Raw genomic sequence first — 24,826 nt, forward strand, 5'->3', positions numbered from 1 at the left:
GGTTGTCATAGATGACTTTTAAAGAAAAAAAAAATTCTGAAGGGGCCATCAAATAATAAATTCACAATGAAGCTAAAAGTATTATATGCAGAGCTCACAGAAAATTTGGTGTCTACCATTGTGTCCTAACCACTGGGTGTAAGGCAAGCAACACATTCTGAGTTTTTTGTTCTGTCTTAAGTTTTAAAATGTTTATGGTGTTTACTTGCAAGTATGTCTGTGCACCAAATGACACCTGAGAGGTTCAGATGACTGTGTCAATTCCCTGGTATTGGGATGGTTTTAAGATGCCATGTGGGTACTGGAGAAAGTGAATCTGGGTCATCTGCTGAGCCATCTTTCCAGCCCAATATTGAGTGGTTTTTAAATCTTGTTACAAATCTATTAATAGTTCAGGAGCTTAACAGATACAGTGTTTGTTAATTTTAAATATTTTTCTAAATGACAAATATTTTACTAATATAATATTGTTTTGGATGGCTTGAAATTTCCTATTGTGTATTTAGTTAGCTATTTTGTGTGTGCATACACACATGAGGCATGTAGGTCAATGCCTTTATACAGAGGCCAGAGAAGGCTAACAGGTGTTGTTCTTCCTCACCTTCCACCTAAGTTTTTTGAGACAGTCTCTCAGTGAACCTAAAACTTGCTGTTTTATTAGGCTTGGCTGGCTAACCAGCGAGTTCTCAGGACCTGACTCTCCACCCTCTGCTGGGGTTACAGACACATTTGGCCATGCCTGATTTTCCGTGTGGAATTTCCCGGCAAGGGTTCTTACCCATTACGCCATTCCCCTAGTACTACTTTATTTTGTGAATAAAAATCCAAGTAAGATGCTAATGCTTAGGAAAAGAGAAATGAGCCCTCCAAAGTAGACTAAAAGGTAAAAAACTTCAATTTTACAGTCTATTTCAAGATTTGGTAATAAGTTTTGTGGACCAGTGCTTAGAATCATATGCAGATTGATAGCCCCTAAAGCTATGGATAGTTCATGTCTGATCATATGTGGAGAAGGTACAGGCACCACTAATGGTGTGAGAGGTCCTTCTATCTATGTGTTGCTTGATAGGGCAAAACTTAGGTAGGAGGGAGGACTGGACTGAATGATGGGAGAAAGAAGGGCGGAGTGGGAGACACCATGGAGCCGCCACCACCGGGATAGATGTGCTGAAACTTTGCTGAGAAGCCACTGCCATGTGGCAATACACAGATTAATGGAGATGGGTTAAATTAATATGTAAGAGTTAGCCAATAAGAAGTTAGAGCATGGGGTTGGAGAGATGGCTCAGTGGTTAAGAGCACAGCCTGCTCTTTTAAAGGTCCTGAGTTCAATTCCCAGCAACGATCTGTAATGAGGTCTGGTGTCCTCTTCTGGTCTACAAGAATACAGACAGAACACTGTATACATAATAAATCTAAAAAAAAAAAAAAAGAAGTTAGAGCTAATGGGGCCAAGTAGTGTTTTAATTAATACAGTTTTCTGTGTGATTATTTCCGGGCTAAGCTACCCAGGAGGCCGGGATGAACAAGCGGTTCCTTGCAACACACTAACATTTGACAATACATACTGACTGGTTAAATAAAGGGGGGAAAAAAAAACCCCACCTTTAATTTCTTCTGGTCATTGCCTCCTACATTAGTTATATTTCTGCATGTATTATTCTTAGCCTTAAAATTTTTAGTCTTTCATAAGCAGCACGTTTCCATGTGGCTGCTATGGTTTGAATCCTCCCCTCAAATCTCATGTTGCATTTTAATGGATATTCTGACTGGTATTAAGAGGGCACCTTTGACAACAGGGAAAATGGCAGTGCTGGTCCCACAGCAGGCCTGGAATGGGGAGCTGCTGTGCAGTGAACAGCTGTCCAAGAAAGATATTATTATTATTTGCAGGATTACAATTCAGACTCATTTCATTCATGGCATAAACTATTAGGAAACACTGAAAATGTTACTAAGATGGTTAAGAGGACCACTTGGGTACAGTTTATAGCCATCTTTTTAAAGTAAGCATTCCAAGGGTACTGAAATAGAAGCAGTGTCAGCGCAAATGAAAGCTGTGGAGCCTAATGAAGACAAACTCAGGAAATTAAGTCTGAAGAGACCCTGGATAAGGATCTACCAATATATACAGTATCTGCTATAAAATGGAGATAAAAATCAACTTTCCCAAAAGGGCAGTGCTGCTCACTGGCTAGTTTACAGGAGCACTACAGGATGAGGCTGGGCTTGCTATTAACATTCAAACAAATTCAAAGAAGAGGAAAATGCTAAGCCTTTAAATTTCCAAGGTGGAAAAAGAGAGGCTATCAGAGGAAGGCAGGAAGCACTTCTGACTATGGGGAGAGGAGAAAAGCTCAGCTGGAAACTAAACAGGATGGAATCATGGGGAGAAAGAAAGAGCAGCTGGATACCAAAATCCACCAAACCTTGTTTTTTAAGATGCAATTAGATACTGAGCAGTGCTTCAGAGCTAATGACAACAGCAACAAAACAGATCCTGTTAGAGTTATAAGCTGTGGTGGCTGAATGAGGGCGCTCACCTTAGCTTACATACTTGAAGGTTTGTTTCCCAGTTGGTGGAGTATTTAGGAAGGATTTCGAGGTCTGTCCTTGTTGGAGAAGGTGTATCACTGGGAGTGATAAAGAATACTTGCTGCACTTCCATAGAACCCAAGTTCGGTTCCTAGTAATTAACTTTAGAAAGCTCACAACCTCTTGTAACTCTTGTAAGCAAATAAACTTCCTCTTATTTATAAATTACTAGATTTGTAGTAGTGTTTTACCACAGCAGAAAGCGGACTAAAATAGTGACTTAGCTTAAATTCCCACTAACACAATTTCTATAAGGCTTATTCTTTTATAGTTATTCTAACATGTCATCTGATCTATGCTATCTTTAGCTATGATATGGGTTATGCTTGTCAAAATAAATTGCTGCCTTAGTTACTGTCCTATTGCTGTAAAGAGATACCATGACCAAGGCAACTAAAAGAAGAAAGCACTTATTGGGAGCTTGCTTACAGCTTCAGAGGATTAGTCTTTTAGTTCTTTATGAACATGACAGCAGACAGGCATGGGGTTGAGAGCTTATATCCTGATCCTCAGAACTCATGCAGATGCTGGATGGGCATTGGTTTGCCTATAATTCCAGCCATGGAAGGTAGAGACAGAGCCAACACAACAAACTGGCTAGAGAATCTAGCAATAGTCACAAACTCGGGTTTTAATGAGAAACCCTTCCTCAAGGAGTAGGTAGAAAAGGTATTGATGGAGGATGACTTCTGACATAAATCTTGGGCCTCCACACGCACTTATCAAAATACATATGTGCACACACAAAAAGCAAGAAAGACACTACAGATAGTGAGTAAGAGGAACATGTCTGCTGCTCCTTTGTTATAAAGCCTGGAAAATCCAAACATTCAGGAAAGATAAAGCTTTAGGGATAACTGCTAAAGGCGACCCTTACCTTGATAGAACCATAGGCCTTAAAGGCATCTGTTACATTCTCTAACTAATACAGATGAAGTAAAAAGAGGGAAGACTCCCTCAAAAGACAAGAGTTACAGATGGAGGAATTCCATCTCATAAGAGACATCCAAGGTGCAGAGTAGTCAGGAGGAGCAGAGCTGTACGAGATGCAAGGCGACAACCTGCTCTGCACGACTGCTGGCTGCAAATGAGGGTAACTGCTCTCAAGAGGAGGGAAGCTCTATCACTAGAGAGAACTTGGACATCAGTCAGGGATACAAAGTTCAAAAAATCCACTAAGCCTCCAATATACAGGATAAGTAACAGTTAAAGAAAGGAAAGCCAGGGAACCTGGGGGCTGATTCTAACTATCTGGCAAATTTCTAACATTCTGCACAAGAAAAAAGAATGTATCTATGTACTCATAAGTGGCTTTTAGACATAAAGCAAAGAAAAACCAGCATATAATTCACAATCCCAGAGACCCTAGACACCAAAGGGGGCCCCCTAAGAGAGACATACATGGATCTAATCTACATGGGAAGTAGAAAAAGACAAGATCTCCTGAGTAAATTGGGAGTGTGGGGATCATGGGAGACAGTAGAAAGGGAGGAAGGAAGGAAGGGAGGGCAACGAAGATAAATATATAGCTCAACAAAAACAATTTTTTTAAAAAAAGGAAAAAAATAACTGTAGCATGATTAATAAAAACCCAGAGACAGAAAATAGGGTTCAACCTGTTGGTCTGAAAAGCAAAACAGCCAGTTACTGGCTCTTTCCTCTACCTCAGTCTGAAATGGCAATCCTGCCTCCAGAAATCTCAGAATGAGACTTTCTGAGAGCTGTCTCCTCCTGTCTTTTTTTTTTTAATTACTCATCAACCAAACTTTATTTGGCTTATTAAAAACTTCATATGAAATAAAGGCCAGCCACTAAAAACAGTGCTATATTAACATCCACAATGCCCATTACCAAGATTTAAATGCGAAGATTCCCTGTAAGGTGCCACTACTACTTTGCTTTAACAATACCTGAACGTGTATTCCATCACCAAACAGCAATGAGTTCCGGTGTTACCATCCGTGACAGTGGAGGTCCTCGGGTGTCTCCGCTCAATATGGGGTTGGCTTCACATGGCTGTGGCCCACGTGCTACCCCTCACCATGCTCCTGGCGACCAGCGGCCTGAACCACAACGGCCTCGAGCCGCCGGCATCTTTGCCGCTCACAACGCTCACAAATGAGGGCCCAACAGCGAAAGAGCCTCCTCCTGTTTTATATTCTTCTCTAGGGCTGGGATTAAAGGTGTGCACCACTATTGCCTGGTTTCTATGACAAACTAGTGTGGCTAATGGGATTAAAGGTGTGTGTCACCACTGCCCGGTCTGTAAGGCTGGTCAGTGTATCTGTTTTACTCTCTGATCTTCAGGCAAGCTTTATTAAAATACAAATATCACTACAAATAACTGACATTACCAACATTATTGTGGCGATAAATATGGTCCATCACAAACACTAGAAAGAATATTTAAAAAATTATATGCTAGAAAAGCAGCAGTGTACATGGACAAAAATCTTTTCTTTATGAGGTAAATGGTTTCCCTGTTGGCCTCTTGAGGGGTAATTCTTCCCAGATGGGTTTAGTCTGACACTCTGAAGACCAGAGATGGGAGCAGCCTGTTAAAAACCAAAGCTGAAAGTTTCTTTTCTCATCTTTTCTTTGAAAATTATTTGTTCTGAGATGTGGTGGGGTGCACTTTTAACCCCAGCAGGAGAGGCAGGCAGATCTCTGAGTTGGAGGCCTCATTTTACTTATTCTTCATACTGGTGGGGGGAGGAGGAGGGAAGAAGGAAATGGGGGGGGAGGGATGGGGGGTGATGGAGGAAGGTCATTGGCTAATAAAGGAACTGCCTTGGCCCATTTTATTGGTTAGAAGATAGGTGGGAGGAGTAAACAGAACAGAACGCTGGGAGGAAGAGGAAGTGAGCTCAGACTCGACAGCTCTCCTCTCCGGAGCAGAGGCCTCAGAGAGAAGCCATGCTCCTGGCTCCTGGGCAGACGCACGCTATGAAGCTCCGACCCAGGATGGACATAGGCTAGAATCTCCCTGGTAAGTGCACCTTGGGGTGCTACACACAGATGATTAGAAATGGGCTAAATTAATATGTGAGAATTAGCCTAGAAGAGAATGGGCCAAGCAGTGTTTACAAGAATACAGTGTCCATGTAATTATTTCGGGGCATAAGCTAGCCGAGCAGGCAGCTGGGGTGCTGGGGACGCAGCCCCGCCACTCTTATTACTACAGGGGGAACACCACCGCCACCACCAAACAAGACAAAACGCAAACAAAGCCAATGACAACAAAACCATCAAACCCCAGAAGAGTTACTTTTAGCTGGTGCTGACCCTGGCCATCAAGGAAGAAACTGTTGTTCTATCCCATGAGCTGAGACAACTAGAATTCAAGTGGTGACACTCCTGAGTATCTTGTGATGTGGGAAGAGAGTCCTTTATGGACCTTTTGATCCTCCACATATCCTGTGACTGACCAGGAAGCAAGGTGCTCCTAATTTCTTGATGTATGCCACCATTTCTCAGAATTGTGTTGGCTGAGCGACAGAATCGTGTAAGAGTAAATAATAAGAGGGCCTTGATACAATCTAGGGCCTCAAAGAGTAAGAGGCATTTAGGAGAAGAACAGAAACAAGAGAGAGAAAGAAGGTAAAGTGTATCCCATGTACTATAGCAAGTTAGGGTTTCTATTGCTGTGAAGAAACACCATGACCAAAAAGCAAGTTGGGGAGGAAAGGGTTTATTTGGCTTAATATATCCATATCACTGTTCATCATGGAAGGAAGTTGGGGCAGAACTTAAGCAGGGCAGGAACTTGGAGGCAGGAGCTGATGCAGAGGCCATGGAGGGGTGCTGCTTGCTGGCTTGCTCAGCCTGTTTTTCTTTCCATCTGGCCCAAGGATGGAACAATCCACAATGGACTGAACCCACCTCCATTGATCACTAAGAAAATGCCCTCCAGGCCCAGCTACAACCTGATCTTATAGAGGCATTTTCTTAATTGAGGTCTCCCCCTTCAGATGACTTTTGCTGTGTAAAAGTTGACAAAAAGTTAAGCACATCCTGAAGTACAAAAGCTAAAAGAATAGGGATGGACAACTGGAAAAGGAGGTTGAGATCAGACAAGAACAGGGCTTTGAAGGCCAGTTAAAGGTAAATACTCACTAGTAGTTTATAAGAGTGCAGAGAACCTTCAGAAACACTACTAAACACCTTTCTTCACCCTTCAGCTTCACTTTCTTCCTCTTCCATTTTAGCCTCTTTTTCAGAGAAAAACAAGACTGGGTAACACCCCAATTTTTCTGATTCCAAACAGACCTATCTGCCAGTCCTTTACTCCTTCTCACTTACTAGGAAGAAGGGCTGCCAGAACTTTGAGACTGACCATGCTTACTTTGTTATCAGGAATTACCAATTCCCCATCTGTCTCTCATACAGTCACCTCTTATTTCTATTATTTTTGTGGTTTTGTTGCCTTTGGTTTGGTTTCTGTTTCATCTCAGAGGGTTTCCTTGTAGTGATGCAGTTCAGGCCATCAATTAATTATGAGCATCCTGCACTTTGGGATTACAGGCATGAGTCACCTTATCCAGTTTGCAATTCCTTTTAAACACATTGATTTTCCTCCCATTTAAACAAAGCCAAGCAACCTTCACTTGACTCTTGCGTTTTCTTCAGAGCCAAATTTCTCAAGACCAGCTGTTTTAATTTTCTCATATCTTACATACTAGAGCTTACACTAATCTGATTCCCATCTGTCCCTCTAACAAAAGATTGAGTCAATAAGCTTATGTAGCTATATCTAATTTGCTTCTGACTTTTCATTGGCTTTAAAATGAGGTCCTCCTTTTGAAACAATTTAATCCTTGATTTTTCAAAATTCTTATATTTCTCCTCTCTTCTGGACACTCCTTTTTTGCATTCTTCATGGCTCATTCCCTACCTTCATCCTAGATTCTTAAGTTGCCATAGCATCAATGAAGAAGTTATCTTCTGTAGACACAGAACTGATTAAATTCACACTTCTAGGGGTAAGAGAGATGGCTCAGAGGTTAAGGGCACTGCTCTTCCAGAGGACCCGAGTTCAATTCCCAGCACCCACAGGATGGCTCACAAGTATCTACAATGAGATCTGGTGCCCTCTTAAGTTATGCAGTCACACATGCAGGGAGAACCCTGTATACATAATAAATAAATTCACATTTCTAAGCTACAACCACCCAGACCCATCAGCTGATCATCTGATTGACAACCCAAAAGAAATATATCTGAAGATGCAAATTATAATCCTTGCTCCAATATTTTGATTTTTATCTAGTTACACATTCCAGAATGTTAAAAGTCAGACTTTGTATTAAACCCCCTAAGTTCCAATCTACTACAAAGGGTAACAAAACAACTAACATTTACTTAGATGTCTGGTCCTATTTTAAGTTATCTTATTTTGGTTATCATAACCACACATGGGAGTCATCACACTGAGGTCGGCTCACAATTCAGTCTCACAGCAAACACTCTGAGATCTATTTTAATTCACATCATTTATTTTCACTCACATAAAGAAAAAGATTGTAGGCTGGGTGTCGTGGCACACACCTTTAATTCAAGCATTAGGAGAAAGAGGCAGGTGGATCTCTTGAGTTCTGGTCTACAGAGAGACTTCCAATAAAACTGTAATAAACGATCAAACCAACAAAAAACTTTTTCAAAAGAAAAACGGGTTTTAAATAAGGGCAAATCCTAACTTAATGAAGCAGCACACAAGCAAGTCCCTGGCTACTCCATCAGCTTCATCCCACACCATGTTCACTCCTCCAGTCAAACTGGACTTTAACCAATGCCTGGCATGCACCATTTTCAAGTAAAGTAGGTCTCCAGTGTAAGCATGTTGTCTCTGGTGAGAGGCCTTCTCCTCTGCCTGGGTAACACTCTTATGCTAGTTCTTCATTACCAGTTGCTTAGAGAAACTTTCCTGAGAGTCAATATACTACTGTCTTCTCCTTAATACCCACCACTATTGCAATTTTACGTTTATCTGTGTAGCTCTTAACTAATGAATATCTCTTTCCTAGCTGGACTGTAAACTGTACAGGAAAAGGGCCCGCCAGGCTTTGTTTACTATTGTAATCCTAGCAGTATTTCTGGTACATAATAGGCTCTCAGTAAATACGCATTTGGATAAATGAGTTAGGAAGTCAAACCGCACCAGGACAACATATGAATTGTGTACTCATATGGGCAGAACTTACTCAACTTTGGGGCTCAATAGTAAAAAGAGATATTTCGAGAGGAATGTTAAAGTTGAGATGGTAATGCTTGCTGGTTGATTAAAAAAATCAAGAAGTTAAAACATGTTTAAATACTGACAGCAAGAAGCCAACAGAATAAAAGTTAAAGATGTTGAACAAAGATGGACTAAGAATTTAACTTTTCAGAAGTCAGTATCAAAGAAGCCAAAGCCTCAAAAATAGACAACATTATGGCTTAGACATGAAATTTACCTCCAAAAGGTCCATGTATGGAAAGCCTGGTTGTAAATGGCACCACTATTTTAGGAGATTAGCTGAAAATTTTAGAAATAAGGCCAAGGTAGAAGTAGGTCACTGGAGGCAAGTCCTCTTTGTGGGGTAGGGGTGGGGAATAATCTTGTCCTTGGTCCCTTCCTGTCTGTGTCCTGTCTACGCCACCTGTGTCACATGCAGGACCAGCCAATCATGGACTCAACACTCTCAAGCCCAGATCCCAAGGAAAATCTTTCCTTCCTTAAGTTGCTTTGTTCAGGTATTTTATCCCAGCTATGAAAACAACAAAGCAGCAATACAGGAAACTAAAACAAGGAGTGGGTAACTGTTGTAGCTAACCTGAATGTATGGTCCAGGGACCTTTGGAACTACTACATGGAAAATCTGGAAGAGACTGGAGAAGCCCTAGAATATAATAATGCTTAACTCTCATAGAAGCTCAAAGGGCAGGATGCCAACAGAAATGCAGAGGCTAAGGATGGGAACAAGGATTCTGTGTTAGCACATGGCAAAGATGTTGTCTGTATTTTGTTCATGATCTGAATCCTTCTAGAAACCTGAATTTAATCTAGCAGAGGAAGTTTCAGGGTAGCTCAGCATTCAGAATGTGGAACAGGGAGGCAGGTTATTTTATCCAGGTTACAGTAAAAATGAAGCAGAAATTTGCAATTTGGTCAGAAAAGTCTGTATAAAGTTGGGGCCAAGAAGGCATGGTTTTTGCAAAGTTAGAGCTATTAAGAAGCAAGTAAGGACTTTGCATCAGGACAAAAGGAAAGATAACTTGACTCCAGCCATTTCAGATTCAAAGGCTTCAATTCATTCGAAAGACTTTCTCTTGGGCGGTGGTGGCGCACGCCTGTAATCCCAGCACTCGGGAGGCAGAGGCAGGCGGATCTCTGTGAGTTCGAGACCAGCCTGGTCTACAAGAGCTAGTTCCAGGACAGGCTCCAAAACCACAGAGAAACCTTGTCTCGAAAAAACCAAAAAAAAAAAAAAAAAGAAAAGAGTATCTCCAAAACACCTTCCCACAGGCTGCCTAAAAGTTGTTTTCCCCAAGATTCATTTCACTGCTTAGTCATCCAGGTATTCCAAAATCATGGCAGCAATAGTGTATGGGTGCCTGGTTACTACTCCAGCTGGTGGCAGAACCTAGTGCTGTAACCTAGTGCTGTTACGATGCTCGTTTTACAGGCAAGACGTGATACATCTGTGGAACCCATGAGGATAAAACCTATGAGGCGAAAGATGCAATGATTCAGGTTCAGTTGATAAATCTGGTAGGCCCTCTCTCCTTGTTCCCCATGCTGCTTTTACCAGGACTTAGTCCCTGCCTGAAACTTGAGGGTTTCTACTATTTATTAAATCCCCATAGATCCTCCCTTCATCCACTGCGTAACTTTTCCCTGGGCTCAGTCTCAGTAGCAGCCCTACCCACAGTGCTGGCATTAAGTCCCCCTGATTCTGCCCACCCCCACCCATGCCACCTGCAACAGTACGTTCCCCAAACAACTATTCACAGGACAGTTTGGTTCCTCCCTGCCAAGCATTCACACAACCACCTTGACTCCAGTGTCATCTCAGCAGCCAGAGTCAGAATCACCACAGCCTCCCCAGTTACAAATCAACACCAAGTATCTTAGCGCACTGAGCAGCTTTGTACTTCTACCTAATCTGAAGCCAGTAAAAATGGAACAGAAACAAACTCCTTCTCAATACAACTGGATAAAAATGCCTATCAAACATACAATCAGAGGCTGGAGAGATGGCTCAGAGGTTAAGAGCATTGCCTGCTCTTCCAAAGGTCCTGAGTTCAATTCCCGGCAACCACATGGTGGCTCACAACCATCTGTAATGGGGTCTGGTGCCCTCTGCTGGCCTGCAGGCATACACACAGACAGAATATTGTATACATAATAAATAAATAAATATTAAAAAAAAAACAAAAAAAACATACAATCAACAACCTTACTGCAGATGCCCAGGTCCCAATACAAAAACCAAGAGCATGTGTGCCCCACCTCCAAGTCCATCCATCCTACAGTAATAGTCCCCCAAAGAGAACAACCCAAAAGAATCTCAAGACAAGGGTTGAAAACAATGATCAATATAAACACGGTCCAAGAGTTTAGTGAGGAGAACAAAACACCTGAATGAACCCGAATGAAGAGGTCAGAAATAAACTCTTTTAGCCTGAAACACAAACAACTGATTGAAATAATGAAGACAATTTGGGATATAAAAGGTGAATTCAACAAAGAATTTGAAACACTGAAGAAAATCCAAGTTGAAATGAAGATGAGGGAAAAAAACTCAACAGTCCTGTCAGAAAACTCAGTGGAAAGCCTTGCCAACACTTACTCACTTAGATGACAAACCATCTAGATGTGAGAACAAGGTGGGCAAATAGAACTCTCATAGAAGCTCAAAGGGCAGGATGCCAACAGAAATGCAGAGGCTAAGGATGGGAACAAGGAAATGATTAAGTTAAAAAACAAAAACCACCCAAACACTAAAACAACAACAAACCCCCCAAGAATGAATTGTGAAGGAGCTTTGGGACATCATGAAAGATCAAATCTATGAATCATAAGCACAAACAAATTAAAATAATTCCAGATTGCAGGTACAAAACAGATCTTCAATAGAAATATGGGGGGGGGGGAACCAACAAAAAAACAAAACGCCCTAAAACTAAAGGAGATGCATTTAGATACAAGAAGCATGCAGAACACAGAGAGAACCAGAAAAACTTCCTACATCATATTATAGTTAGAACACTAAATATACAGAACAAAGGACTGCTGCAAGCTGCAAAAGAAGTCTCAAGTCATGGACATGGGCAAGCCCATTAGAACAACAGATGACTTCTCAATGGGGACTTGAGAAGCCATGAGGAATTTGGAATAATATCTTAAAAGAGCATCAATGCCAAGCTACACTAATTTACTCAGCAAAACTGTCACAGTTCAAGGAGAAAAACTTTCCATGATATAAATAGGCCAAAGAAATTCATGTCTGAACCAGCACTACAGAAAATACTGGAAGAAATACTTAGCACTGAAAAGAATAAGCATAACCACGAGGCTTCTGGAGGAAAACAACTGATAGTGATAATTCAGATACAAAGTAGGACTAAGAGCACAAATGTGGCTTGGGCAGTTGTGGGGCCACTGCTGTGAAACCAGTATTTATCGCTAGTGCACGAACTAGCTTTTTGGAGCCCATTGCCTATGAAAGGATACCTTGCTCAGTCTAGGTACAGAGAGGAGGGCCTTGGTCCTGTCTCAAGTGATGTGACAGACTCTGTTGACTTCCCATGGGAGTCACCTTCTCTGAGGAATGGATGAGAAGTGGGGTGGGGGGAAAGTAGGGGGAGTCGGAGTATAGGGAGAGTGAACCAGAATTGGTAAGTAAAATTAAAAAGATTGTTTAAAAAAAATAAAGTAAAACAGGGTGGTGGTGGTGCATATGCCTTTAATCCCAGCACTCAGGAGGCAGAAGCAGGTGGATCTCTATGAATTTGAGGCTAGCCTGGTCTACAAGAGCTAGTTCCAGGACAGGCTTCAAAGCTACAGAGAAACCCTGTCTCAACCCCTCCCCCCAAATTTTAAAAATTAAAAAATAAAATAAAAAGTAATAAAAAGATATCAATCAACACACATTTCTCTATAATAACTTCAAACATTAATGATGTCAATTCACCAACTAAAAGACAAGCTATCTGAATGGATTAAGAAATAAGATCCACCCGGGCGGTGGTGGTGCACGCCTTTAATCCCAGGCAGAGGCAGGCGGATCTCTGAGTTCGAGGCCAGCCTGGTCTACAAGAGCTAGTTCCAGGACAGGAACCAAAAAGCTACGGAGAAACCCTGTCTCGAAAATCAAAAAAAAAAAAAAAAAAAAAAGAAAGAAATAAGATCCATCTTATCGACAATAAACATTCCTCACTTTCAAGGATAACACTGTATTAGAGTGAAAGAATTTAAGAAAATATATATACTAAACTAAAAAATAGTTTAATTAGCATTATCCTACAGACAATGCTCCTTCCAGAAACCATGACTACTGTATAAAAAGCCCAGTCTCGGGTGTGGGATACCTACCTCCCTTAGAGTTGTTGGTCAAGGAGTCTAAGAGGCTCCCATCAGAACAATAAGACTATAGCCATTGCACTTGGTTGCCCACCAGAACTTGGGGATAAGATGCTAATGCTGAAGATACTGCATGCTTGGTTCACAGAACTCAAAGAAAGCAAGCTGGTATCAAACTGGAAGCCTCCTTTTTGATGGTCAATTTTCATAGTGCTACAAGCAAGCTGCTGGGAGAGAAAAGGCACCAATAGTCTTTCCCAGCAAGATTGCCCACTGGTGTAATGGCACCAATGACTCAGGGTGTGTGGTGGTTTGAATGAGAAATAGGCTCATATATTTTAACACCTGGTCCCCAGTTAGGGGAAGTAACTGGAGGAAGTATGACACTAAGGTGGACTTGAGGTACAGTATAGCCCCACTTCCTATTCTCCTTACTTCTCTCTTTCCTGTGCGTAGTTGGAAATATAATTGGTTGGGTGGTGGTGGTGGCAGCACACACCTTTAATTCCAGCATTTGGGAGACAGAGGCAGGTGGATCTCTGAGTTCAAGGCCAGCCTGTCTACAAAGTGACTTGCAGGAACAGTCAGGACTATAGAGAAACCCTGTCTCAAAAAACCAAAATAAATAAATAAAAATAAAACTTAAAATATATATTTGACCATTTCCTGCTCCTGCCACATGATTTTTTTCCCCTGATGTTGCCATGCCTTTCCTACCATAACGGATGCCATCCTACTAAAACCATAGGCATAAATAAACCTTTTCTTTTTTAAGTTGTTTTTCATCAGATTTATGTCAGATTTAGGGCCTGCTTCAACAAGAGGGAACTCATGAGCTATATAGTAAACTTAGCCAAGAACCTGTAGTTAGAAAGAATCTATTACTAGTATAGAAGTTAACATAGAGGATTAAAAATGATCAAAGTGAAGAGATTAAGTCATTGTGTATGTATAGTACTCATCCCCAAATGAAAAATATCAAGTGACAATCAAATAAGCTGCCACTATAATTAGAAGAGGTAAAATAACAAATGTCAACAATACCACCCTGTCAGAAGTATAAATATGGTAAAATCGTGTTGAAAAACTTGAGAGCTATGTGTTAAAATTGAATGTGTTAGGTTCTCTATAATAACTTAGTAAACTCCCCTCCTTGGGATTTCCCAATACAAACACAAACATACACACACCTTAAGATATATAAAAAATGCAGAAAGCAGTATTGTTTTAAAAAGTGTTTTTACTTATTCTTTGAGAATTTTACTCAATGTGGTTTTGATGATATTTTTCCTCCTAATTCCTTCAAGGTCCTCCCTACTTCCCCAACTTCATATTCTTTCTCTTTAGAACTTCTTTTAAGTTTTAGGGGAAAAAATTCCTTTTCTTTTTTATGTTTTTGTATCAGGGTCTCACTTCATAGCCTTTGCAGATCTAGGGTTCGCTATGTAGACCAGAATGGGCCGAAATTCATATAGATCTGCTTGCCTCGTGGCCTAGAGACCATTCTTATATTTTGGTGAAGAATGTTGCTGCCCTTGTTCAAAAAGTCTGCCTGAGGCTTAATTGAAAAGTTATTAATTAACAGTTTTGGCAGGGATTTCAAAAGAGCCTAGTACCGACTGTGTTGTGTGATTACTAGTGGCCAGTTTTATGCTGTAATGAAAAGGTGAAGCTGAGCAAGTTAAACTACAAAATGTACAGTTTAAGGAGAAAAGGAACACCAGGAATTGTAATGATCCTTGTGGTCAAGGAAATAAAAAGTTAAAAGCCTGCTCCTAAATGAAATGGAGAAAACAGTGACCTGAGGGCAAAACTCCACCCAACTAAGCTTCCAACTTGTGAAAAGGAATTAGACAAAAGAGAAAGGAAGAGAGTTAAGGGCAAGGCTTGGTGGTACACAGCTTTAACTACAGCACTCAGGAGGCAGAGGCAGGAAGATCTCTGAGTTCAACGCCAGCCTGGTCTACAGAGCGGGTTCCAGAGCTGACAAGCTTAGGCAGTGAAAGAAAACCATGGCAAAGAGAACCCTGGTGAAAATATATTAGAACAAGGGGTTCATGTTCCAGCCCCAGCAAGTACCAGAACTTGGCATAAAATCCTAACTAAGACAAAGATACAGCAGGAATCCATTAAGATGATTAAAATGCTACATGAATTTGTAATATCCTAGTAAAACTAAACAGACAATGTAAATCAATACAAAGTGATACTATGCATTTTTTAAAAATGGAGGAATCCACCAAGTTGATAAAAATGCTTAGAGGAGTCTGAAATACACCTAAGTCAGTGATTAAAAAAAAATCAGGCAGACCAGCCACAGAGAAAGGGGTTGGTCGGATCTCTGGATGCTCACCAAGAAGCCACATTCCTCTTTGTACTCAGGAGCAGAACAGTGATTTCTAAGTAACTCTAATTTCATTTCCATATTAACAACAAAACAAATTGACGTGATAGTAGTCTAAAGCTAAGTCTAAAACTATATATGAACCAATTTTATAATCGCTAAACGTATGTTTAGGCTCAGACAAGCTTAACATCTGATGTTGCAGCCTATCTATTTAAGGAATGAGGTAATGCTTCCTTCCCAACGCCGCAGTCCATGGACGACAAGGTTTGGGGGAGCGGGAGTATACGAGATGAGTTTAAACAAGTTTAAGCACAGTGAGCTTGATTTAATTACTCATTACCACCACATGCACACAAAGACACCTGCAATCCCAAATCATCAATACTGTACACCACAAAAAGGTTACAAGACGACGAATACGAAAGGAGATACATATTGAATAATGAAGTCAACCATTCACGGCTACTTCAGCATAAAAGCCAGGAAAGAGCTACGCATTGGAGAACAGTATCTACTGCGCCGGAGCACTGTGCCAGCTGGTGAACAAAGACAAGATTGCTGCAACCAGCGTTCTTCTCTTAAAGACGTCAGGAGCTGACACCTTCTAAGCAGATCAGAAATTCTTCTGATGTCTAGACTGGCAGCAAAAGCGCCAGAAAGGCGAATTAGGTTTTTCAATCACTCAGGCTTACGCTGTGCTTTGTCCTCTTGAAAAACAGAATCGGCGTCAACAAACTGAAACATCCCTAGAACCTCCTTCCATGTGTGTTCTCTACCAAGTAAAAGCTCACGGAACGCACTCCCATGCTTACCGGTCTATTAACGGTTAAAATCTAGTGAATAAATAAAAAACCTGTCTACCGTCTCGCCCTTAAAACGTGCTTTTCCTAAGCCACCTTTCGACGACGACATGCTGCAGTTACACGAATACATCTCATATCAGAGACAGAACAAAGAGACACTCTCGGTAACAGCCGTGTCCAGAGCCCACAGAAACCGGTTATTTACCGGTACCTGTTTTTTTTCTCTAAATTAGAAGGTATGGGAGGATTTGTCAAGGAGTGCGACCTGGGTGACACCGGAGGCAAGGGCCTCCATCTCACTGCACCACAACCACCCGCAAACCCCAGGCTCCCGGCTTCAGAGAACCGGAGTAGACCGGTTACACAACGGCCTCTGAGGCCCACCACCCGCCTCCGTTGTCCCCGCAGAGTGGGCCTTGGAAGCCCCGTGGCGGAGTAGGCCCGCAGCCAAGGCTACAGGCCCCGCCGCCCGACCCCGCCCCGCGGTCCCGCGGCCCCGCGGCCCCGCACAGTCCGCACCTGCTTTCTCATGTTGTTCATGACGCCCATGAACCCCGCGAGCAGCTTGGCTTCTTCCCGAGCCGCAAGCTTTTTCTCGGTCTTCTTCTTGCTACTCTTCTCCACGCCGGAGGTAGCCATCCTCTTCTTGAAGCCGCGAGGGTTTGCCCGCCACAGGCGACGGTCTGGAGCACGGTGTCGATTGCGGGGCGCTGGGGCCTGCGGGAACGCCGAGGGAGGACGGCGCTCCTCAAATAATCGCTGGCCGGGTGAAGACAGCTGCGCCACGGTTGCAGCTGAAGGGAATCGCGAGTTTGCGCACCAGGCCGGGAATGAGGGGGCGGGACGCTAAGGAGTAGGGGGCGGGGCAGTGCGTCACGGCCGCGCGTCGCCCTAGCAACCGGCTGTGTCGTGCGGAGCCGTGGGTTCGGCCACTTTATACTTGGGTCACTGAGTGGCTGTTGCAACGGCCTCATCCATGGTCGCACGTACCTTTCTTCTGCCAAAGGCAAAGCCCCCAGGTTTAGATGTCGTGATGATCTATTTTGGGTGATTGTATAATAGAACATACTAAAACGTCTGCCGATGGTGTAACCTCCTAGAGAACAGGGTCAGTTCTTCACTGCAGCGCCGAGTGTGGCAGATTGTAGGCTCCCAGTAACTATTAAATGATTAAAGAAATCTGCATACTGCAAGGCAAAAGCTTGTTTATCCTGAGCACAAGATTTGGGATTCAGAAAGCAATAGCACGGTCCTATCGATGCCTCTCAGCATGACTGCCTGCTTGTTGACTCTCATTAAAACAGATCAGGCAGGTGGGGGTGCATGCTATTCATCCCAGCACTTGGGAGGCCGAGGCAGGTGAATCTCTGTGAAAAAACCCTCTCTCTTGAAAAACTAAACAACACAAGCCAAAAGATCAAGTGTCGGTTCCAGAAGGCTTCAGTTAGGCTTCCTAGGGAGTTCTACTGCAACACAGAGTTCAGTCCTAGAACTCAAACGTGTTTCATCCTAGAGTTTTTCATTTTGCCGTTTAGGAATATAAAGACTGCCTGGAATCGCTGTTTCTAATAATGAAAACTTTCTACATAACCTCTCAGTTTTCTGCCTAGATGTATAAGAGACTAGATATAAGCATTGTAACTCAGATGGAAAGGTATCCTGGCAGTCGGGAGTCAAGAAAAACCACAAAATGTAGTTTAACAGCTCTGCCCCAGGAAAAGGTTTCCCCAGTTTAAGTGTAACAACTCTGCTCTGGCTGCGGAAGGTTTACCCAGCGTTGTGAAAACCTTTGTTTCAGAGAAGAGTTACAAGCTCTGCTCAGGGTCGGAGTGTAACAACTCTATTCAGCTAGGCGCCCAGTTAAAGTTTCACAGGTTTGCTCTTTTCCTCTCTGGCTTCTGCGAAATTTGTTAACACCTGGGCTCCTGTCCTTTTTGAAAATGTCACACCTCACAACAAACCTCACTCAAGAGATTTATTAGGAAGGAAAAAATCCAGGAGGGCGGGCTGCCTCTAAGGTGAGAAGCAACAGCTAACTGAACAGGGTACAGGTTCCCGCCCCCTACCCCCCCAAGCCCTTTTCACCCTACACTAGACAGAGAAGTTTTAGGTAAAATGAACTATAAATTGTGTATATTAAACAATAGCTACTTAAGAGAAAATTAATTTTAAACCATGGAGGAACAGCTATGGCCTAAAATTTATCCTAGATAACATGTTCCACTATAAAAGAGATTACATAAATGAACAAAGGAAAGAAAAAAAATCAAAATATTTACCAAACGCACTGGTGGGAATATCAGGTGGGTGAACTACAGCACACTGGAAAAAACACTTGTATAGGTTTTAGACGCCCCCCCCTTTCTCCCCGCCTCCATTTTATGTGTTTGGGTGTTTGAGTCTTTGTGTGCCATTTGAGTGCAGGGCCTACGAAGGCCAGAAGAGAGTATTTGATCCTCTGGGACTGAAGTTGTAGAGGGTTTTGAGCCTCTGCTTGGGTGCTTGGACTTGAATTCAAGTCTCCTGGAAGAGCAGCCAGTCCTCTTGAGCATTAAGCCATCTTTTTGGCCCCATTTCAGCATTCTTTAAAAAAATTCTATTATTTAAAATGATTTTTAAATCATTTATATTTTTTTAAAGTATACTCATCCAACTTTAAGTTCTTTCTCAAAACCAAACAAAAATCCAAACCAAAAATCCAATACTGTAACAACAAAACCCCCAAAACAAAGAAAACAAAAACACCCCAAAACAAAAACAAATGCCAACTGTAACCAATTAAAAGCGCACGCACAGAACCATGGGGTTCATTATATGCTTCACCACACCTGACTCACATATTACAGATTTCAAACACTTGAGGTTCATGCAAGTACCATAGAATTCAGAGTTCATATAGAACATGAAGATTATATAGCACAGGCATTAAGTGTTGCCTGGATACAAAAATCAAGTACCCACAAATTTCTAATTCTACAACATTGGAAAATTTAACTTTCCTCATGTCTTGGTCTGTAGGGCCTGGGTCTACCCTTGTTCCTGGGGTGCATCTTGAGGACAGTTTCTGGTCAGCTAACTAAAGCCTTCTGTTTGTTCCTGTGCTCCCCCTGCCCCCCGTCTGGTGATTAGCTGTAGGTTATTGTTGACTCCATCTTTGGCATGGTAATTTCCCACCTGCCTGGGCCGAAATACTTGTGCAGCAGCTAGGTATATAAGGATTTCCCCAAGGTTGAATAAATGGCATTCGGCTGATCTCCTTTGAATGACCCAGGTCTCTTTGTGTGTTCTTTCAATCTCCAGGCCCTTGCCCCACTCGCGTATGGTACAGTGGCTCGTGAACTGTACCAAGGGGGTAACACAAAATTGGGTGTTACATTGGTCATCTAATCTGCTAAGGTGAAACTTTGATATCAAGCTGTCAAGAGGATTTAAAAAATGCTTAGATTGATATCAGCACAAAGTACTCAGTACTGCTTTGTGGAACTACTATTAACTAGACTTATTTAAGCAATAATTTCCTCAAATGCATCCCCCAGAATTCTAATCTCATAACCCCCCCTTCCCTGCCTTTCTAGAGTTGACTCTCTGTGAACACACCGGCAGACTCGGTGTCCAGATGGGCTGGGCCAGCCCGGCTTTGCCCCTCCTTCTTGTCGTTCTCATAGTAACGGAATAACACAACATCCTGACACAGGAAAGTGATATTTACAACAGTCTTAGTTATGTCCTTATTGCTTCCAAAGCAAGGTGTCCTACAGGGCTTGATCCCATGACCCCAGCCGTGTGTAGGGCATAAGCCCTAGAGCCAAGTGTTTCCATGGTCTCCCCACCATAGTGGCATATGGGGCAGGGACAGATGAGATGCCAACTGCTTTCCTGAGGCTTGGAGGAGCCATGGCTCTTAGAGTGCTGCTTTGGCTGAATGAGTGATAATTCTGCTTTGTCTGACCTCTTGAATGAATAGTCTGTCTCACTGGATTTATGTAAATGACAGCCTTTGTAACAACTTTGGGAAGTATTCAAAAATAACTTTCTTGGAGAAAATCCCACATGTGTTTCTATTTCTGGTTTGGAGATTGGTGGTACCTATGGCTGGCACCGATTTGTTTTGTTGTCGTCTTCTGCCTCTTGAAATGGTCTCCCCTTTTCCTTTAACTATCCACCCCATATCCATTTGTGGTCTGGATTGCTAAGGCTGTACTTGATCTGTCGGACTTGATCTCTGCCAGCCTCGGCTGTCAGAGCAAGGTTGAGCACCAACAAATAAAGCCAACTAGCTAACTTGGTTATAGGGCACCAAATTTTCTGTGGACTCTGGATAGAGGGATCTTGGTAATTTGCTGCTTTGCAGTTCACCTAGGAGTGGGAACGAGGGACCCCGCCACTCAAGTCTGGGGCACGTATATAAATTAGCGCAGAGAGGCAATCTGTAGAGACTACAGACAGGAGAACAAAGCAAAGCTGAAGCCCTAGGAGAAGTCAGAGGAGACACTGAGCAGTGGGTGAAATTTCTGTGGGGTTATCTAGCTAAAATTCATTGTCTATAGCTTAAGAAGATCCACTTTCAAGGTTGGAGGCCTAGTAGTGTGTTTACATGATCATTGGTTTTGTAAATTATTCAAATATTTAAATTATAATGGGTTGAACATTGTCTTTTTCCACTAGTTCCCCTCTAACACTCTTCTTACTTTCAGGGTGTGTTGAAGTAGCCGTGGGTATTTTGGGAAACTAAGGACCAATAAAGTGGAGAATACATTTTATTGGTGTCTAGTGGAGTATTTGCAGGTCACACTGAGGTCCATATAGTAAGCTTTTTTCAGCCCTCTTAACATAGGAGTCTCATTGGGACTATATGCCAACTGCCAGCCTTGTTATGTATTCCAAAGATGTGGGGCTGGAGACCTTATCACAGTGCCTTGCAGTGCTCACTGGAGGAAGCTTGAAACAAGTTTGGCTAAGCCAGAAGCTGTTGTGTGGTAAATTGCTCAGATCATAAATACGCAGGAACTACAAGGCAGAGATTTGGCACTCTAGTCAAGAGTCGAGGAAATAAAGTTTCCATGCTTGTATTAAAACACAGCACATGAGTCATAAGGATGACTTCACCTTCCAGAATGGCAGAGCAGGGCCCCTGGAAGGCCTTCCTCCATGATGCCAGCAAGAACACTGGACAATTGTCAAAATTAATTTTCTAGAATGCTAGAAATTAACTAATGGCTTAGAGCCACCAGGGAATGTTTATTCAAGAAAAATGATTTGATCTCTGTAAGATCAATTAAATGTGGTATTTAAACTTTGCCAGATTGGTGGGAACCTTAGAAACTGATAACCCAACAAATATGGTAGTAATGCCATCACCAGTCTAGAAGCCAGTGCATGAGGCAAGATAGGTTAAGAGCCCTGCTCCCCAAGCACCACCAAGCCAGCTCCTGAAGAGCATTCAGGATTGGACCTGCCTATTAGCTTATCTAATAAATCTCCATTTCACGGCTTGTCTTTAGTTGACCTGACTTAAGCTTGTTTTGTGCAAATAATCCTATCAACAAGACATTTCATAAAAATAAGTGACATTCTCTTTTGAACGGTTGGTCAGGTCTCAAAACATACAGCTTATTGCTGTTGTCCTTGGTTACCCCACCCCCAGAGGTGGAAGGTAAGTTTCTATTGCTGAAGACACCATGCACTTCAGAAACACGACCCAGAGGCCCTGGAGCTGGGACTGCCCTGAATGCCCCATCCCTGAGGACTAGCATTCATTGAACCAGAAGGCATGATGCAAGCTTCAAAGGAGGGAGGAAAGCAACAGTCCTTCCCAGCTATGATGCCTCTGAAACACATCAATGACCAGCATGACACAATAGTACTATGGGTGCAGTAATGGCACACATAACTTGGTAGTTACCAACCGTTGTCTAACTTAGGACCTACTCAACAAGAGGGATGCCATGCCTGGTGATGGAAACCTGGTTAACTACTACTCAGTGCTACTGAAACCATGGGTATTGGAGGAGAGTCTACAGCTACTACTTTACTAAACAAGAATAACTCCTAAAAATCTATAAATCCTTATCCACAGATAAGTGTAGTCTTAACCCTCATCAATGAAACATCTCTTTGCAAAAAATGGAGACCACTACAGAAAACCACAACCATTCAATATGCAGGGTTGTGGAGCCCAGTCCCAGTGGATACGTCTACAAAATGCTCCTCTACCTAAGGCTCAGGGAACATTGTGGAAGAGGGGGTTAAAAATGGTAAGAACTAGAGAACCAAGGACTTTGCTGTAAGAGTGTTTCTCCTAGTAACATTAGAAGCTCTTCCCATAAAGCCCCAAAACATGGCTGCCCAAATGTGAGCTAAACAAGGATGACACCAAAGAATGTGTCAGGTGGGCCTCACCCCACACAAAGAACTACAGGCAGCCCAGAAAGCTAGGAGCAGGAGAAGTGCTCCTCCCAAGGAAAAGCACACCAATCTTTTGTCTAGTGTCAAGTGGTCAGCCCTGAAAATATATATACAAGCCGGGCAGTGGTGGTGCACACCTTTAATCCCAGCACTCGGGAGGCAGAGGCAGGTGGATCTCTGTGAGTTCGAGACCAGCCTGGTCTACAAGAGCTAGTTCCAGGACAGGCTCCAAAACCACAGAGAAACCCTGTCTCAAAAAACCAAAAAAAAAAAAAAAAAAAAAAAAAAGAAGAAGAAAATATATACACAAGTAACATAATAGGGACTCAATAGGTTATATTTAGGAATATATGTATATACAAATAAATATCTTAGTTATGGTTTCTATTGCTGAGATGAAATACCATGACCAAAAGGCAAGTTGGGGAGGAAAGAATTTATTTGGCTTACACTTCAGCATTGTTGTTCATCACTGAAGGAAGTCAGGGCAGGAACTCAAACAAGGAAGGATCCTGGAGAAAGGAGCAGAGGCCATGAAGGGGAGCTGCTTCCTGGCTTGGTTGCCATGGCTTGCTCAATCTGCTTTCTTATAGAACCCAGAACCAGCAGCCCAGGAATGGCACCACCCGTCATGGGCTGGACTCTCCCCCATTGGTCACTAAATGAGAAAATGCCTTACAGCTGGATCTCATGGAGGCATTTCCTCATCTGAGGCTCCTTCCTCTGATGACTCTAGCTTGTGCCAAGCTGACACACAAAACCACACAGTACCATAAGATACCACTTCATACCCCTCAGATATTCTTCTCTTTGAGAGACTGACCACATCAGGTGTTGGTGAAGCTGTGGAAGTGCTCAGCTTGTATACTGCAGTGGGGATGTGAAACAGATGCCTGCTTAGAAAACCGCTGGGCTGTCAGCTTGCTATAAAAACTGGCCATTCTACTTCCAGATGTTTACCCTAAGGAAATGAAGACATACGTCCTAAAGGCGGCTTGTATGAAAATCATCAAACTTTTATTTAAAATAGCCTAAAGGGCCTGGAGAGATGGCACAGTGTTTAAGAGCACTGGCTGCTCTTCTAGAGGACCCTGGTTCAACTCTCAGCACCCATATGGCAGTTTGCAACTGTCTGTAACTCCAGTTTCAGGAGACCTGAAGCTTCCCAAGGCAAAGAACATTAAAAATAAAAAAGAAAGAAAAAAAAAAGAAAGAAAAAAAAAGAAAGAAAAAAAAAGAAGAAAATCACCTAAAATTGAAAACAATTCAATGTCCACCAGGTGAAGAGATTAAGAAAAATGATACATTCATACAATGGAAGGGAGATTGGGCATCTTTATCTGGCAATCTGAAATGCAAGATGCTGCAATATCCAAAACTTTTTGAGCACTGACATGACAACATAATGTCTGTTATTAGGAGTGTCCAACATTTTGGCTTCTCTGTACCACACTGGAGAAAGAGAATTGTTTTGAGCTACACATAAAAATACCTTGAAATCAATGACACCGGCTAAGAATTTAAGCAATAGTGGAGAGGATATCTTCATTGTCCTTCTCCTGTAATCAGATTGATAATTCCCTTAGTTGTCTTCATAGAACCTTCATGAAAGCAGATGCAGAGATCCACAGCTAAGCACCTGGCCAAGCTCCTGGAGTCCAGTCATAGAGAGGGAGAAGCAAAGATATGAGCAAAGGGGTCAAGACCATAATCGGGAAACCCACAGAAACAGCTGACCCAAGCTAGTGGGAGCTCATTGACTCTGGACTGACAGCTGGGGAACCTGCATAAGACTGTACTAGGCCCTCTGAATGTGGGAGACAGTTGTGTGGCTTGAGCAGTTTGTGGGGCCACTGACAGTGGAACCAGTATTTATCCCTAGTGCAAGAACTGGCTTATTGTAGCTCATTCCCAAAGGAGGGATACCTTGCTCAGCCTAGATACAGGGGAGAAGGCCTTGGTCCTGCCTCAAGCGATGTGACAGACTTTGTAGACTCCCCATAGGAGGCCTCACCCTTTCTGAGGAGTGGATAGGGGATGGGATGAGGAGAAGGTGGGGAGAGTGGGAAGAGGGAAGAGAGGGAATTGGGATTGGTATGTAAAATAAAAAAG

At 42.5% G+C, this 24,826-nt stretch overlaps 1 protein-coding gene across 1 annotated transcript in view; it reads right to left on the bottom strand.

The window, feature by feature from the left end:
- Positions 1–17,134, bottom strand: part of Klhl7 (kelch like family member 7) — a 56,013-nt gene extending 38,879 nt beyond the window's left edge. The window contains exon 1 of the mRNA XM_041640674.1: positions 16,829–17,134. Within this exon, the coding sequence (XP_041496608.1) occupies positions 16,829–16,948 (120 nt within the window). The 5' untranslated portion in view covers positions 16,949–17,134. The remainder of the gene's footprint in view (positions 1–16,828) is intronic.
- Positions 17,135–24,826: the final 7,692 nt, after the last annotated feature.

The sequence above is a fragment of the Microtus oregoni genome, unplaced genomic scaffold (genome assembly GCF_018167655.1).
Source record: "Microtus oregoni isolate MIOR12 unplaced genomic scaffold, Mior012 000064F_ref0000363, whole genome shotgun sequence".
NCBI lineage: Eukaryota > Metazoa > Chordata > Mammalia > Rodentia > Cricetidae > Microtus > Microtus oregoni.